The sequence below is a fragment of the Haliotis rubra genome, unplaced genomic scaffold (assembly GCF_003918875.1).
Source record: "Haliotis rubra isolate DU_JTF1 unplaced genomic scaffold, ASM391887v1 Scf55, whole genome shotgun sequence".
Taxonomy (NCBI): Eukaryota; Metazoa; Mollusca; class Gastropoda; order Lepetellida; family Haliotidae; genus Haliotis; species Haliotis rubra.
In genome coordinates, this window is record NW_025767246.1 from 2501 (window position 1) to 20816 (window position 18316).

General features: G+C 41.4%; 1 protein-coding gene across 5 annotated transcripts; it reads right to left on the minus strand.

The window, feature by feature from the left end:
* Window positions 1-524: 524 nt before the first annotated feature.
* LOC124253720 lies at window positions 525-13146 on the minus strand. 5 transcript variants are annotated; one of them, XM_046687537.1, is made up of 7 exons: window positions 9830-13146; window positions 6199-6411; window positions 4391-4582; window positions 3208-3369; window positions 2478-2598; window positions 1382-1729; window positions 1227-1298 (listed from the first exon to the last, which is right to left on the minus strand). In XM_046687537.1, the coding sequence occupies exons 1-7, from the start codon at window positions 10191-10193 to the stop codon at window positions 1238-1240; spliced, it is 1461 nt and encodes a 486-aa protein (XP_046543493.1). In that variant the 5' UTR covers window positions 10194-13146; the 3' UTR covers window positions 1227-1237. The 5 variants fall into 5 exon arrangements, with proteins under 5 accessions (XP_046543490.1, XP_046543492.1, XP_046543491.1 ...); XM_046687534.1 differs by having other exon boundaries at window positions 525-1729; XM_046687536.1 differs by lacking the exon at window positions 4391-4582 and having other exon boundaries at window positions 525-1729.
* Between the last annotated feature and the right edge of the window lie 5170 nt (window positions 13147-18316).

Sequence of the window (18316 nt, forward strand, 5' to 3'; positions counted from 1 at the left end):
AATGAATGCAAAGTTAGCACCCATGTGCGTGTAACAATCATTACCATATCTGGGGCGGCGGGGTAGCCCAGTGGTTTAAGCGTTCGCTCGTCACGCCGAAGACCCAGGTTCGATTCCCCACTTGGGTACAATGTGTGAAGCCCATTTCTGGTGTCCCCCGCCGTGATATTGCTGGAATATTGCTACAAGCGGCGTAAAACCATACTCACTCACTCACTCATTACCACATCTTAACATCTCCGGTTTGACGAGGGCGATAGTGAGTGAGTGACTATAGTTTTACGCCGCTTTTAGCAATATTCCAGCACTATCACGGCAGGGGACACCAGAAATTGGTTTCACACATTGTACCTATGTGGAGATTCGAACCTGGGTCTTCAGCGTGACGAGCGAACGCTTTAACCATTAGACTACCGACACCGACCCTCGAGGGCGGAAGTCTTCCGCTCTCTGGTCCACTAGATCAAAGATGCCGTCATTCAAAGGGACGAATGAGGTCAACATCGAAATAAATGACACACGTGGTAATGGAGAGTGTTTTATATTAACAAACCCCTGCCTCGTTAACAATGGAAAGTAGCCCGTGTCATTTGCTCGAACTCCAGGCATAATTCTTATTTCGATACATCATCACTCACGCTTACAGTTTACAGATAACATGAAAACCGTAGTGTCTGTTGTGCAACCGGTGCGTTGACAACTTAAATCACGTGATGTGACGCAAGAACATCATAATACCCACGTGACTCGCTTCACGTGGCAGCGGTATCGCATTCGGGTATATGTACAGTTTGTCTAACTTGGTTTCCGATTGCACGGCACAATCTGTTGGTCAGCTCACGGGCATTTGGATAGAAATGAACTTGGCAGATAACAGTTTCGTATCTTTTTCACCAGTTTCAACCCAAATCTTGCTTGTTTATGATCACTTTCCGTACTTTTCACGACATTGGTCCTTACACTTTTGTCTTGGTGGGCTGATTTTAACAGGTTTTAATGCGAGATTTGTTTTAAGTTGATTCCAGTCTTCCAGTTCTCGAAATGTTTTGATGTGGCGTGTTGATAGTAAGACCCAATGTAGGGCTTCTCGTACGCCCCATCTGGATCACGTGATGTGACGTCAAGAACGTCATAACCCCCTTTTGAATCGTCTCCAGGAGAAGACTGTGTGGCAGTTAGGTCCGTATAGGGCTTGACGAGCAAACCGTCTGGATCACGTGATGTGACGTCAAGAACGTCATAACTCCCAGGTGACTCGCAATGATTCTCTCCACATCCGGTGTTTTGAGCACGTGACTCTCCTTCACGTGATATCGGTGTGATATAACTCCCACGTGACTCACAATGATTCTCCCCACAGCCGTTGTTTTGAGCACGTGACTCTCCTTCACGTGACATCGGTGTGATATCCGTGAACGGTTTACCGGGCTGCTCGTCTTGGTCACGTGATGTGACGTCAATAACGTCATAATCCACAATTGACTCCCGCTGATTCCCCACACACCCGGTGTTTTGAGCACGTGACTCTCCTTCACGTGATATCGGTTTGGCAGTTCGGTCCGCGAACAGTTTACCCGGCTCCTCGTCTTGGTCACGTGATGTGACGTCAATACCGTCATAATCCACACTTGACTGATTCTCTTGACTGTGTTGGGCATTCCCACCAGGAGGAATATCATTAAAGATATCATCATATACAACCGGCTCCAGTGTTCTTTGTGAGTGTTGTCTGAAAGGAAATTTACATTAAACGTGATTTTATATTTGCATGTAAGAAAAGTGTTGTAATGTTACGAGGCATATCGTTTGAGTGATCTAATGAAACGATTAAACGACGAGTCTTGTCAGATGCGTGATGGGCAATTAGAAGCTGGAAGGTAACATAACGATATGGATATACAACTTCTTTATTATCTATAAGGGGCGGTGGGGTAGCCTAATGGTTAAAGCACTGGCTCGTCACGCCGAAGACCCGGGTTCGAATCCCCACATGGGTACAATGTGTGAAGCCCATTTCTGGTGTGCCCCACCGTGATGTTGTTGGAATATTGCTAAAAGCGGCGTAAAACCAAACTCAGTCAGTATTATCTACAACATGCCGTTTCTGGGCTACTTCTTGCCTCCTCATCAGGTGAATCTGACCACAAGCAACATATACAGTACGTACAGGAGACCAGATGGAATTAAAGAATGAGATGTACAGACATCAAGGAGATTAAGTGATATGTTTTGAATGAGATGTACATTGTTCAAAGAGATGAAAGGGTATGTTTCTGCAACAGATTGGTATAGAGATTGTATGTACAGAGTGTTGTAAATAATAAAAGTTGTAAATCCACACCATACGTTGTGAAATGTAAAATGATGTTTACCAAGTCCCATCAATTTAAGATACTGACACAAACAACATATTTAAACAGAAACGTCGTGGACACCGAATCCAGAAACAAGTTGACGTACGACATCTTTATACTCACCGATGTCTCCGGACGAGGAGGACAACTATTACAACAAGTAGTACTACCACAGCTGTTATTCCCGTCCCAACGAGACCAACGAACACGGGACTGATGCTGAGCCTAGACGTGTCTGCGGGAACTGGCGACAGAAAAAATTAATTGTTGTCAGTTTGGTATTGATGCCATGGATTGGCTGCTTAAGATTGAACTCAAGGAAAGCCTGGAGCTTTCGAAACTTATTATTTAGGTGAAACCAAAGAGCATGGGTTTGTAAAACATTTACAGGGAATCATATTGGGGCCCTTTGATTTTGTTAGGTGTTTCTAATCGCCAACCGCAACGACCACGAGAGCTGGGGGAGAAAAATATGAAAAAGGGAAAAGGAAAATTAAGATCACTCGGCATTAATCTTTAAATATAAGTTTTAATTCGACCAAGTCGCTTTGCTTGGAAAACATTTTCTAAATAAATATAGATAAAGAAAACTTAAGCTGAGCTGTTTTTTTCATGAGAGTGCAAGGATAAGGATATTGGCATAACATTTCACAGCCACGGGAAAACTGAGCTTGGGAACCTATTTATTATTTCACGTGGGATTGAATGAAATTACAGGGGAACACAGAATAAATTAAGGAGAATCTTAGGATAAGTGATTGGTTGTCATATGTGAACATTTATGCTAACTAATCAATGGAAATGTGTAATATCGACAAAGAGTCGAACTGAACTAAAGGCATTGAATATCTACTGTGGGTTTTGTTGCTTCTGGTGAAAGTATCTCCATCGCAGTTATCTCCCTTCCATCCAAGCACGCATGTGCATGTGCCGTTCACATCATCACAAAGGCCCTCGGTGCAGTTTTGGCTGCAGAAGGTCCCACATTCTTGTCCATAGCTGTCATGTTGACAATCTTTTGTGAAAATGATATTATCATTAAAACCTCAGACTTTATTAGGCTTAGAAAATTGCAAAAGAAGTACAGAAGAAATGGGAAAAGCTACCAAATATAGTGAACATAGAGAGTTTTCTAGGTTTCATCTTCTTTGTATTATTTGGTACAACGTTTCGGGGCTTGTTCTGGCCCCATCATCAGGTAGAACTAAAGAACAGATAAGTTCTTTAGTTCTACCTGATGATGGGGCCAGAACAAGCCCCGAAACGTTGTACCAAATAATGCAAAGAAGATGAAACCCAGAAAACTCTCTATGTTCATCAAATAGCATCTTCTAAAATGCCACTCAAGTACCAAATATAAATTAAAAGTTTTGACTTGTCAGTCTGATCTAACTACCGATTAATGACTTTCAAATTAAAAGAATTGAAATATTTTTGCACGTTTCATCGCGTAGGTTTAGTATGTTCAATATAATATAGCGACGCTTCACAAAGATATCTTCATTGTTGAAATCCTTTAAACCAACACCATATCTCTGTGTGTACAGGTATGAGATCAAACATTCAGACGACATACATGATTTCTGTAAATAATAATCGGTTGTTTCGTGTTACGCACACTAACCTTATTACTGATAGAATGATTGTATACACTCATACGCACGCACGCGCACGCGCACGTACACACACAGAGGATATATTTACACATCAACCCTGTCGTGTTGTTTGATTTATGTTAATAGACAATTTTAGTGACTGAGTTTAGTTTTACGCCGCATTTAGTAAATATTTCAGCAATATCACGAAATGGGACACCGGAAGTGGGCTTCCCACATTTTACCCATATGGTTAATCGAACCCGGGTCTTCAACGTGACGACCAAACGCTTTAACCACTTGGCTACCCCACCTGGACAATTTTCATTAACTAGTAAGTTTTAATTTTTGAGTAAACATGCACTTTATTTGTTTCCTCAAACGCTTTTTGAAAATACATGTATATATAATTTTAAAGAATAATAAATCCTATGGCCTCACCTCCGTACACATACATTTCAATTAAGCCCAGTTTGGACACCATCGAATCTGTGCTGACGAGTATGATGGTGGTGGCGTTGACGACGTTCCTGCACGTGATTCTCAACGTTGTAGCCGTCAGCCAAGTGTTCATAGCGTTACAAGGCATTACCGTGTCTTTGTTTGTGGTTGTCATTACTATTTCCCGCGTTCCTGTAACCATGGAGATATGCAGTGTTATAACAGGCAAGTGGGAGATAATGCTAAAGGTGTCATGTTGACATGACATTTGGCGCATAACTGAGAGGAACGCTCATTACAAAGAAGTGTGGGTTTATACACACTGTACGCATAAGTTTCGTACTCAAATACAGTAAACTACACTCTTCAACACAGAAAAAAATGCATAAGATATTTTTAGACAAATTTATTGCGTTAGTTTATGAGAAAATATTTCTTGTAATCGCAATGGTAAAAAGGTGCAAATTTACACGCCTATAAACAGACAACAGCAGTCTTTATTGATCTGTTTCTGTTTACGTGAGTCCACAAATATGGCGTCAATGTCAGTACTTTGTATGGCCACCATTGACAGCAATTACTGCTCGGCACCGTCTGAGCACAGACTGGATAAGTCGACGAAGGCCGAATTCTCCCCTACTCTTCCTGCAATGCGATGGCCAGTTGTGGAAGTGTCTGAGGCGTGTTTTGACGTTGACGTACACGTCGATCGAGTTCATCCGAAAGGTGTTCTATCGGGTTTAGATCGGGTGATCAGGAAGGCCATGGCAATACATTGACGTTAGAATTGGCATTGTAGCGAACCGTGACGCGTGCTGTATGTGAAGTAACGTTTTCATCCTGGAACAGCTCCTCTGTAGGTCCATACTGGGAAGCATGCGGCGTGCAAGGACTTCGCTGATGTACCGATTTGCTGTCAAATTCCCGTGAATCACCACTAAATCAGATGTTTGTGTGCTGGAGATCCCAACCCACACCATGACACTTTCTCCACCAAATCTGTTGACCCGTCGAATGCAATTAGGGGCAAAACGTTCATTTCTCCGACGGTAAACACGCTGTCCTTCATGTCGCTGGTGGAGCAGAAATCGTGATTCATCACTGAACCAGACTGGCCTCCAGTTTCTTAAGGTTCAAGTTCCGGACTCTACGACACCACCGCAAGCGATTGCGTCGATGGAAGTCTCTCAAAACAGGGGCGACACTTGGCCTTCTTGGTCGAATCCCCAATCGATTCCTGACAGTTCGGTCAGACATTCTTCTCAAACCAACTTCTTTGCCTTTTTGTAGTTATCGAGCTTTCCCGCATATTTACATGTGCATTTTGCTTTGCATGTTTTCTTGGTGACGTTTAGGCGAATATTTCTTCAAACGCTTCTAAAACAAGTGAAAAAATTTAAGTTGCTGCGTTTTGGCGCTGAAGCTGTTTACAATCACAGAAAGGAGACTTTTTGGAAAGAAAAAGTATATTTATATTGATTTGTCGCAGCTACACGGGTCCAATATTCTCAAAATCAAATATGCGTTTCTTTTTGTGAAGAGTATACGTTTGTAACCAACATGCGTATAACACACTGAAGGATGTTAGGAACTATGTTTCTGTTCCGGTCACTTCCTGTATGTTTCAAAGAACCATGGGTATAACGAACTAAATTAGTGGGCCCTTTCAGTTCAACATTGTTATAACCGTATCATGGTATAAGCAGCTTACTCCGCAAGAAAGTGGCGAAGTAATTTCTCGACAATATCACTTTGTTTTTCTATTTGCGGTATGGATGGTATAATAATATAAGAATGTCTCACAGCACCGTAATTCGCTGGCACTCTGACGTCCACCCAGACTACCCAGGCAGGGTGTTGTAACTCCACGCTCCATGTTGGGTCCAGGATGGATGGTGTTACCGAGGCGGTGGACGTGAAACCGTCAACAGCAGTGGATGACCTCGACGAACCTCCTTCAGTGAAAGATGAATACACCGGATAGCGGGACTGTGTTGTTGGTTGGTTGCTGTCAGTGGTGACTGTAAAATATGAATCATGGTTGAAAATGTCATCGAGGACTTTTATGCACAATATAATATGTACATTTATAATAAGGTCACCTATATAGCGCCCCCGCACCTGCATGTTCTAAGCACATACAACATGATAGACATTATTACCCCGGATAACCCAAACTGCCTGTGAGGCGCAAAAAGGTTAGTAGTCGTATGCATTATCCCACCGGGTACCCATTCTCTGCTGGGTGAACAGAGGCAATTCACTTGCCTAAGGTGAGACCACGTGTCACGCGTGTTTCGTTATGAGATAGCACTGAAATCTTCGAAACTCTCACGCAAACAAACATCAAACGGGACGGTAGGACCATGACAATGATGAAACATCGAAGCACCCAGTGTAATCCTTCCATTAATGACTACATGGCACAACAAGGTCGTGAACCGGGAATTTCGTTGGCATTCTAAAGACGACGAAGAGCTGAATCATTACTCTATAACAAAATGAAACTGACCAGCCTATTTCTAACACAGTGAACTGTTCCGATGTTTGGTCTGATCACAAGCCTTGAGTATCCGTGCTTCTCGATCGGTTTTGAGGAACAGTGGAAATGCATTCTTACGTTGAATTCCATGCATTATGTTTGTTGGTTGGTTAACGCCACACTCAGCAATATTCCAGCTATATGGCGGCGGTCTGTACCTAATCGAATCTAGACAAGAAAACCCAGTAATCAACTGCATGAGCATCGATCTACGCAGTTGGGATACGATGACATGTGTCAACCAAGTCATCGAGCATGACCCCACGATCCAGTTAGTCGCCTCTTGCGACAAGCATGTTATCATTCTAACATGGATCATCACGGGTTCAACCATTAGGAATTAGGCAACAACAAAAACGAAACAACAGATCGGTCTGTCTTAGTAGCAGTACTGCTGTGAGGTATCAACTAATAAATACTTACTTTTAATGCAGAAGGTGTCAATGGCGGATCCTACCCGTACAATACCTAATAACCTAAATTAATTTTAGAAGCCCATTAATTCATAACTATTTTCTGCTCCTTTTACTTCAAATAGGCCGCCTCCGTGGTCTAGTGGTTAGAGCGTCCGCCCGGAGAGTGGAAGGTCGCGGGTTCGATCCCCGACCGTGTCATACCAAAAGACGTTAAAATTTGGTACTTGTTGGTCCCTGTCTGGCGGTCGGCATTAATGGGTACAATAAGGACTGGTCGGCTCGGAGTCAGTATAATGTGTCTGAGTAGGGTATTCATGCTTCACTGCGGGATGGTATCTCAGTGAGCTAGCACTATAAAACCAGCTTCAGTCTGGGCTAGTACAAGGAGCCGCACATGCACATACACACGCATGCACGTCGTCATATGAGTGAAATATTCTCAAGCACGACGTAAAACCCAATTTCACCAGATTGGTCATGTTCTTTTTATAAATGAATGAGTTTAGTTTTTCGCCTCTTTTAGCAATATTCCTCAATATCACGGCAGGGGACACAAGAAATGGGCTTCACACATCAAGTCAAAACATTGATTACACAACAGTCTCGTTTGCTGTTGACTGGGTCCCGTCCTATTGCGCAACTTAGTACAATAACCAGTCCAGAATTTTGAGACCAATTCATTTAAATGGATACATCATTATTAATCAGTATTATTTGATACACCTAAGCACTTGTATATTGCAACACTACGCTCCTTCTAATCCTTGCAAACACGCCGTGCAGCGTGCTCTGTCGTACAGCGAGCTCTGACAAACGGAAACCTGGAAATCGTGGAAATGTCAAAACGAGGTTCTCCCGCTTGAAAACTTTGGCGGTCTGGGACGGACTTGATATTATATCAATCACCTTGTGCGTTACAGAACTATACTGAATATGCACAAAAAACACAAAACAGGTGTAACCAGTGAGCCAGATGTATTGTGAATTATTTTACGACCTCATCAAACTGGGACAGTCTGTGACGTCTTAGTTAAGGTCATGCTGCCTACACCTCGCAATAAAGTATAGAAATACATTGTTATTAAAGTTTAAAATTAAAATTAATTTGTAAATACCATTTTTTTCTTGTGAAACAAGGAACTGGAATTCAGTGTAACCATAGTTCATACGAGAAAATTCGGATCGGCTGAAAAATAGGTCATTGTCTGAATAGGTTAATGAGACTCATGTTTCGGTTTGGTACCCATGTAGGGAATCGAACCCGGGTCTTCGGCGTGACGACTACGTTATCCCACCGCCCCTCTTATTTTGACGTTGTATATTATTGAAAATGTCCAACATTAATTTAAAAAATAAGTAAAGATGATGTTATTTTCTGTGTGAAACGTGAAGCAACACATGTATGTCAGGGTGTAGAATTACCATGAAACGAGAAACAACACGTGTATGGCACGGTGTAGAATGACCATGAATGACATGTATTCTGAACAACGTGGCAAATAAGGTCCCGTTGTTTTTCATTTGACACAAGGATTAATAGAATGTATCACAATAACCTTTAATGCACCAAAATAAAACATTTAAATATTTTACGACCAAAAGACCCTACAACTTCCTGCAAGTTTGATCAGTTATCTTTGTCAATATCTGTATGCAATCCGGGAGGCACTCAACCGGTAAATAATACATTGTAATGTCGTTGTATACTCTAACTGTTTCCACTTTGAAATTAACAAAATGACTGAGAAATCTGTATGTGAAATATTTTTGTGTGAAACCAATTTCAACAAGGAAATATCCAAGACTTATCAAATTTACTAGATTTTCCAATACAAAATACAACACAGAAAGTATGATGACAATACAAAATAGTGCAAATTCAACGAAACAATGTAAGACAAAAACATAATTGCTTACCATGAATTACCCTGTCATATATAGAGATTATTACACGAGCATGTGTGTCATACGTCTTATACGAAACGAATGTGAAATTTGGTATTGTAGAGCGAAAGCAATACATAATTTTGCACGAGTTTCGTATAAGTCATATGGCACATATGATATATATGACACTGGGTATGTTTCACCATATGGGTAATAAAACATGTTGTTACTAAAGTATTCTGCCGCGTTATCATTAACGTAGCCTTGTATTGTTACAAAAGTGGGGCGGTTGGGTAGCCTAGTGGTTAAGGCGTTCACTCGTCACGCCGAAGCCCCGGGTTCGATTTCCCACATTGGTACCATGTGTGAAGCCTATTTCTGGTGCCCCCCGCCGTGATATTGCTGGAATATTGCTAAAAACGGATAATAACTGAGGATAGACGTTTGGCAGCTCATGTCTCTGCAACATTTCTGTATTCTAAAACGCAAGCATTTACTTTCTTTGGGATGAAAATGGAATACAAAGAATAGACCAGGCAGGTATGTACCTATGTTAGAATAACAAACGTACAGAAAAGACATTGAAACGCTTACCTGCAGTACTACAAGACAATATTCCTGCTGTGACAGAGATTAATAGTATACCGACCATTGTGCTAGCATCCTTGTAAGTGTCCCCCTTTAACAGAGAGGCGTATATATATATATATATATATATATATATATATATATGAAGAGGTCGGATGCTGTGTTGAATCACTGAGAGGATGGCACAATGGTCGGTAAGAGGGTCAGGAGGAGGAGGGGTGCTTGGTGTACAACACGACCTATAACACGGAAACAGCTCTTGCAAGTGATGACAATGCATTGATATTCTTGATGATGTGAAACAGACGGTCCCTACACCGAAGCCCTTCATCCTGCCAAGTGCCATCTCTATGGTGACTTCAGATTCCATTCATGTTGTCACTGTTTGTGACAGAGGTGACTGACGGGATCGGGTGGTCAGGCTCGCTGACTTGGTTGACACATGTTGAGTACATTCATATTTTCGGACACGTATGAAACATTCGACGTTTTCTTTCGAATCACATGAACGAAATATCAGTAACTTATAACAGTTTATTCGAATCACAAGTAGTCATTCAAGAATTTACAATCTCTGTGTTACGCAATACCTCTCCCTTTATCCCGAGTAAGACCTGCCGTCCAAAAAACGTGTGATACCATAGTAAATGCCACCGATAACCAGTTTGTTATATCCCCCAGGTCGTTATAAGCGTAGTTCGTTATAAACGTAGTATATAGTTCTTTTTTTTATAAAACATGTAATCAGTCAAAAAACAATATACAAGGAAGAAGATAACATCATAAAAACAATATGCAAGGAAGAGGATAACATCATAAAAACAATATACAAGGAAGAGGATAACATCATAAAAACAATATACAAGGAAGAGGATAACATCATAAAAACAATATACAAGGAAGAGGATAACATCATAAAAACAATATACAAGGAAAAAGATAACTTTATATTATTGTTTTTACACTGGTATGTTTGTTGCTGAGGTGGTGTGTACAATACATGACATGTGCGAATATAAGATAAATAATCAAAAAAGAACTCAGAATATACACTCAGTCAAAAAAGAAACGTCACACTCGTTTGGAGGTCGATAAGTTGAACATACATGAAAAGAGGTTTTAAATAATGATTTTATTCCATTCTGTACCCATTAAGGACGGTGTACCATAAAAATCATGCTCATAATGTAACCAGTTCCACCGGAAATACTACGTAAATGTAAGAGAGTAAAAATGGTAAGTTACAACTTGATGAAAGCATGTCAATAGCGCGTATGCCCTCCATGAGCGTTCACAACTGCGACGCAACGACTCCTCATGGAATTGAATGATGCGTCTGAACACAGCTTGGGGGGATGCGTCGCCATAATTGTACCAACATGGCACCAAGTTCCTTCAAATTCTGTGGAGGGTTCCTTACTTGACGGAGTCTTCTGCCCAACACATCCCATACATATTCTATGGGATTAAAGTCGGGAGACCTTGAGGGCCACTCCATGACATTGATGCCAGCATTCCTAAGAAAATTCCGCGTTAAATTGGCCGTATGAGGTCTGGCATTATCGTGTTGGAATGTAAGAGCTGGGCCATGAGCTGCGATGAATGGCAAAAGCTTCCACCTGAGATGTCGTTGTGCCCAGATCAGCCGTTGACGTCGGTGTAACTTGGTTAAAATTGGTCCACGATATGGCCGACGTGCATGGAGACGAGCAGTGCGCAGGCGATTACGTATTGTTTGGGCAGTCACACGACCTTTAAACAATTCATTCCTAGTGGACGTTGCAGTGAGAAATCGATTACGCAAATGACGTAAGACGATTTGTCGGTCTTCTGCTTGTGTCGTCACACGTGGTCTACCCGAACGAGGTCGGTCTGCTGTGGTGCCTGTTTGTTGGAGACGAGTCCGAAGATCATGGATAGTCCATCGACTGCATCCCATAACCCTGGCAACGTCAGTGACCGACGTTCCCGCATTCAGCATGCAAATGGCACGTTCACGTTGAATGTTTGACTGTAAGAACTTGTTTTTTCCGAGATGTCACTCTACCGTGCTAACTTGGGCTCAATTGCACGTGTCTCATAAGGTCACGTGACTAGGAACACGAGAAAACATGTTTTTACCGTGATGTACGCTCGCACGTGCTGCATGCCTGTGCACGTCGGAGTTGCTGTGTGTCATGATGTCTTTGACAACGCATTTACCCCTAATGATAATAATAATAACTCTTGTATTTAGTTTCAAGAAAATATTTAGAAATTGATGAGTGTGAAGTTTCTTTTTTTGACTGAGTATATTTTAACTTGATTATATGCAGATTCGATGGACCGGTGTAGTGTCAAAACAGTGATAAAATTGTATTAACGTATTAGTGAAAATTAATAGCGACACCCGGTGTCCGGGAAGATGGTACGCACATTTTTGTTGTATTTGTATCACTTCCCCGACAACAATTATGCTTACAACTGTGACAACTTGACTGAGTGAGTGTGGAAATATGAAAACACCCGAAGACCCGGATGTTCCGTAAATTCTATTCCTAAATTTGCTGGATCCTGAGTTATATTTCTCTTTATATGGACACACCTTTCTTTGGAAAGATTGATTCCAGAAAAGGGTGGATAGGATGTGTTCTAAGTTACAACAGAAATTCAATGAAAACCTAAAATACCTCATTAATGTTTGACATTTATTTTCAGACAATGGACTGCACAGGAAAAAATAGGGGGATCGAGGCGATTTACACTATATTTGCAACATCTGTAACGGTGACATCATAAATAAATACAAGTACAAAGGAACCAATATTTTCATACAGAGGAGCCAATATTTGTGTACAAAGGAACCAATATCTGCATACAAAGGAGTCAATATGTGCATAAAAAGCAAGTCAAAACAATGATTACGCACAAGTCTCGTTTCCTGCTGACTGGGTTCTGTCCTATTGCGCAACTTACTACAATAACCAGTCAACAATTTGAGACCAACTCATTCAACTGGACATTTAATTATTAATCTGTATTATCTGATACACCTAATCACTTGTATATTGCAACACTACGCTCCTTCTAATCATTGCAAACAGGTCGTGCAGCGTGCAGTGTCGTACAGCGTGCGCTGACAAACGGAAATCTGGACATCGTGGAAATCTGAAAACGAGGCTCAGCCGCTTGAAAAGTTTGGCGGTCTGGTACGAACTTGATGTTATATCAATCACAGTGTGCGTTACAAAACTACACTGAATAAGCGCACAGAACACATTACAGGTGTAACCAGTGAGCCAGATGACTTGTGAATCATTAAACGACCTCTTCAAACAGGGGCAGTCTGTGACGTCTTAGATAACGACATGCTGCCTTAACCTCGACATAAAATATAGAAATACGATGTTATTAAAGTTTAAAATTAAGATTAATTTGTAAATACCATTTTCTTATGAAACAAGAAATTGGAATTCAGTGTAACCATAGTTGTGTGTAGTGTCTCCTTTCAATTTCACACGAGAAAATTCGAATCGGCTGAAAAGTAGGTCATTGTCTAAATTGGTTAATGAGACTCATGTTTCGGTTTGTATCAATATTTGTGTTGAAAGAAAGCTGTATGTACATACAAAGGAACCAATATTTGCATACAAAGGAAGCAATATATGCATACAAAGGAAGCAATATTTGAATATAGAAGAATCACTATTTGCGTAGAAAGGAATCAATATTTGCGTACAAATGAACTATTATCTGCGTGTAAACCAACCAATATTTGTGTTGAAAGGAATCAATGTTTGCGTATAAAAGAACTGTCTGCGTATAAAAGAACTGTCTACGTACAAAGGAGCCTGTATTTTGCGTACAAAGGAATCAATATCTGCGTACAAACGAACCAATATTTGCAAAGAAATGGAAACAATATTTGCATACAAAGGAACCGATATTTACGTATAAAGGGCCGATAATTGGATACAAAAGTGTCAATATCTGCGTACAAAGGAATCAATATCTGTGTACAAAAGAGTCACTATCTGCGTATAAAGGAATTAATATCAGCGTACAAAGGAACCAGTATTTGCGCTCAAAGGAAACAACATTTGCGTACAAAGGAATCAATATTTGCATACAAAAGAGTAAATATTTGCGTACAAAAGAATCAATATCTGTGTACAAAGGAAACAATATTCGTGTACAAAGGAAGCAATGCTTGCATACACAGGAACCAATGTTTGACTGTAAAAAAATCATATCCTCGTACAAACGAATCAATATTTGCGTACAAAGGAATCAATATTTGCGTGCAAAGGAAGCTATATGTGCATACAAGGGAACCAATATTTGCGTATAAAGGAATCAATATCTGCATACAAAGGGATCAATATTTGCGTACAAGAGAAAAAATATCTGCGTGAAAAGGAACCAATAGTTGCATACAAAGGAAACCATATTTGCGTACAAATGAACCAATATTTGCGTACAAAGGAACCAATTTCTGCGTACAAACCAACCAATATTTGCGTACAAAGGAAGCAAAATGTGCATACAAACTACCCAATATCTGAGTACAAATGAACCAATATTTGCGTACAAAGGAACCAATTTCTGCGTACAAACCAACCAATATTTGCGTACAAAGGAAGCAAAATGTGCATAGAAAGGAATCATTATCTGCTTACAAAGGAATCAGTATCTGCGTTTTCGTACAGAGGAAGCATTATATGTGTACAAAGGAATCCAGTGTCTGCGTTTGCGTACAGAAGAAGCAATATCTGTGTACAGAGGAAGCAATTTCAACACAGAATTTCGTTTTTTACATTCACATGCATGTTGGTATACAGTATGGTGATATTGATCAGATATAAACAAATTCCTTGCTTAAACCACACGACATTGCTGCACAGATGAACTAGTTATTTTGTTAACACTCCATTTATATGATATCTTAGTATATAAACTTGCAGCCGCTCATCAGATGAAACATGACAACTGAGGACAACAAAGGGAGACAACTGTGTCCAGATAAGCAAAAGCATCAGCCACAATTACTCCGCAGACAATACAATTGAAATAAGACGGACAAACATGATTTTATACACAATTTCAGATATGTTGCCCTGTCTATTTACATGTATGTGTAGAACCCTGTCCGTGGCAAGTATGTATGCATTTAACTAATTCCTTCAATTCTTGCATTCAGGAGTTTAATCAAGCTTTATCATTCAAACTGAAAACATTATAAATTGTTAAGCAACATTTTGTGGAGTCTGAACTATTCAATGTAAGTTTTCAGAAACTATAAAAGAGTGACCATATAATTTAAGTTAATATCGGAAAATGTTTGATAATTCGTCTATGAATTGTATACTACTCTGAAAGCCAACAATGCCAATGTTTTAGAAGAAAACTTATTCATTGGTGTACATATTTTCTTCTCACAAGAACAAACTCCCACCAGTACGTTTTCATGAGTAATCGAACTGGATTAAAAGACGCCTTCATTAAACGACGCTTTGAATTCTTTGGTGTGTCCAGATCAGACCACTGGATTTCTACATGGGTACAATCTGTTGGTCCACCACAAACCACTGGATTTCTACATGGGTACAATCTGTTCGTCCACCACAGACCACTGGATTTCTACATGGGTACAATCTTTTGGTCCACCACAAACCACTGGATTTCTACATGGGTACAATCTGTTGGTCCACCACAGACCACTGGATTTCTACATGGGTACAATCTGTTGGTCCACCACAGACCACTGGATTTCTACATGGGTACAATATGTTGGTCCACCACAAACTACTGGATTTCTACATGGGGCATAATCTGTTGGTCCACCACAAACCACTGGATTTCTACATGGGTACAATCTGTTGGTCCACCACAAACTACTGGATTTCTACATGGGTACATAATCTGTTGGTCCACCACAAACCACTGGATTTCTACATGGGTACAATCTGTTGGTCCACCACAAACCACTGGATTTCTACATGGGTACAATCTGTTGGTCCACCACAGACCACTGGATTTCTACATGGGGTCCACCACAGACCACTGGATTTCTACATGGGTACAATCTGTTGGTCCACCACAAACCACTGGATTTCTACATGGGTACAATCTGTTGGTCCACCACAAACCACTGGATTTCTACATGGGTACAATCTGTTGGTCCACCACTGGATTTCTACATGGGGTACAATCTGTTGGTCCACCACAAACCACTGGATTTCTACATGGGTACAATCTGTTGGTCCACCACAAACCACTGGATTTCTACATGGGGTACAATCTGTTGGTCCACCACAGACCACTGGATTTCTACATGGGTACAATCTGTTGGTGGTCCACCACAAACCACTGGATTTCTACATGGGTACAATCTGTTGGTCCACCACAAACCACTGGATTTCTACATGGGTACAATCTGTTGGTCCACCACAGACCACTGGATTTCTACATGGGTACAATCTGTTGGTCCACCACAACCACTGGATTTCTACATGGGTACAATCTGTTGGTCCACCACAGACCACTGGATTTCTACATGGGTACAATCTGTTGGTCCACCACACAGACCACTGGATTTCTACATGGGTACAATCTGTTGGTCCACCACAGACCACTGGATTTCTACATGGGTACAATCTGTTGGTCCACCACAGACCACTGGATTTCTACATGGGTACAATCTGTTGGTCCACCACAGACCACTGGATTTCTACATGGGTACAATCTGTTGGTCCACCACAAACCACTGGATTTCTACATGGGTACAATCTGTTGGTCCACCACAGACCACTGGATTTCTACATGGGTACAATCTGTTGGTCCACCACAGACCATGGATTTCTACATGGGTACAATCTGTTGGTCCACCACAGACCACTGGATTTCTACATGGGTACAATCTGTTGGTCCACCACAGACCACATGGGGATTTCTACATGGATTTCTACAACAATCTGTTGGTCCACCACAGACCACTGGATTTCTACATGGGTACAATCTGTTGGTCCACCACAGACCACTGGATTTCTACATGGGTACAATCTGTTGGTCCACCACAGACCACTGGATTTCACATGGGTACAATCTGTTGGTCCACCATCTGTTGGTCCACCACAGACCACTGGATTTCTACATGGGTACAATCTGTTGGTCCACCACAGACCACTGGATTTCTACATGGGTACAATCTGTTGGTCCACCACAGACCACTGGATTTCTACATGGGTACAATCTGTTGGTCCACCACAGACCACGGGATTTCCACATGGGTACAATCTGTTGGTCCACCACAGACAACGGGATTTTCACATGGGTACAATCAGTTGGTCCACCACAAACCATGGGATTTCTACATGGGTACAATCTGTTGGTCCACCACAAACCACTGGATTTCTACATGGGTACAATCTGTTGGTCCACCACAAACCACTGGATTTCTACATGGGGTACAATCTGTTGGTCCACCACAAACCACGGGATTTCTACATGGGTACAATCTGTTGGTCCACCACAGACCACTGGATTTCTACATGGGTACAATCTGTTGGTCCACCACAAACCACTGGATTTCTACATGGGTACAATCTGTTGGTCCACCACAAACCACTGGATTTCTACATGGGTACAATCTGTTGGTCCACCACAGACCACTGGATTTCTACATGGGTACAATCTGTTGGTCCACCACAAACCACTGGATTTCTACATGGGTACAATCTGTTGGTCCACCACAAACCATTTCTACATGGATTTCTACATGGGTACAATCTGTTGGTCCACCACAAACCACTGGATTTCTACATGGGGTACAATCTTTTGGTCCACCACAAACCACGGGATTTCTAAATGGGTACAATCTGTTGGTCCACCACAAACCACTGGATTTCTACATGGGTACAATCTGTTGGTCCACCACAGACCACTGGACTAATCTGTTGGTCCACCACAAACCACTGGATTTCTACATGGGTACAATCTGTTGGTCCACCACAAACCACTGGATTTCTACATGGGTACAATCTGTTGGTCCACCACAAACCACTGGATTTCTACATGGGTACAATCTGTTGGTCCACCACAACCACTGGATTTCTACATGGGTACAAATCTGTTGGTCCACCACAACTGGATTTCACCTACATGGGTACAATCTTTGGTAACCCACATGGGTACAATCTGTTGGTCCACCACAGACCACTGGATTTCTACATGGGTACAATCTGTTGGTCCACCACAAACCACTGGATTTCTACATGGGTACAATCTGTTGGTCCACCACAAACCACTGGATTTCTACATGGGTACAATCTGTTGGTCCACCACAAACCACTGGATTTCTACATGGGTACAATCTGTTGGTCCACCACAGACCACTGGATTTCTACATGGGTACAATCTGTTGGTCCACCACAGACCACTGGATTTCTACATGGGTACAATCTGTTGGTCCACCACAGACCACTGGATTTCTAGATGGGTACAATCTGTTGGTCC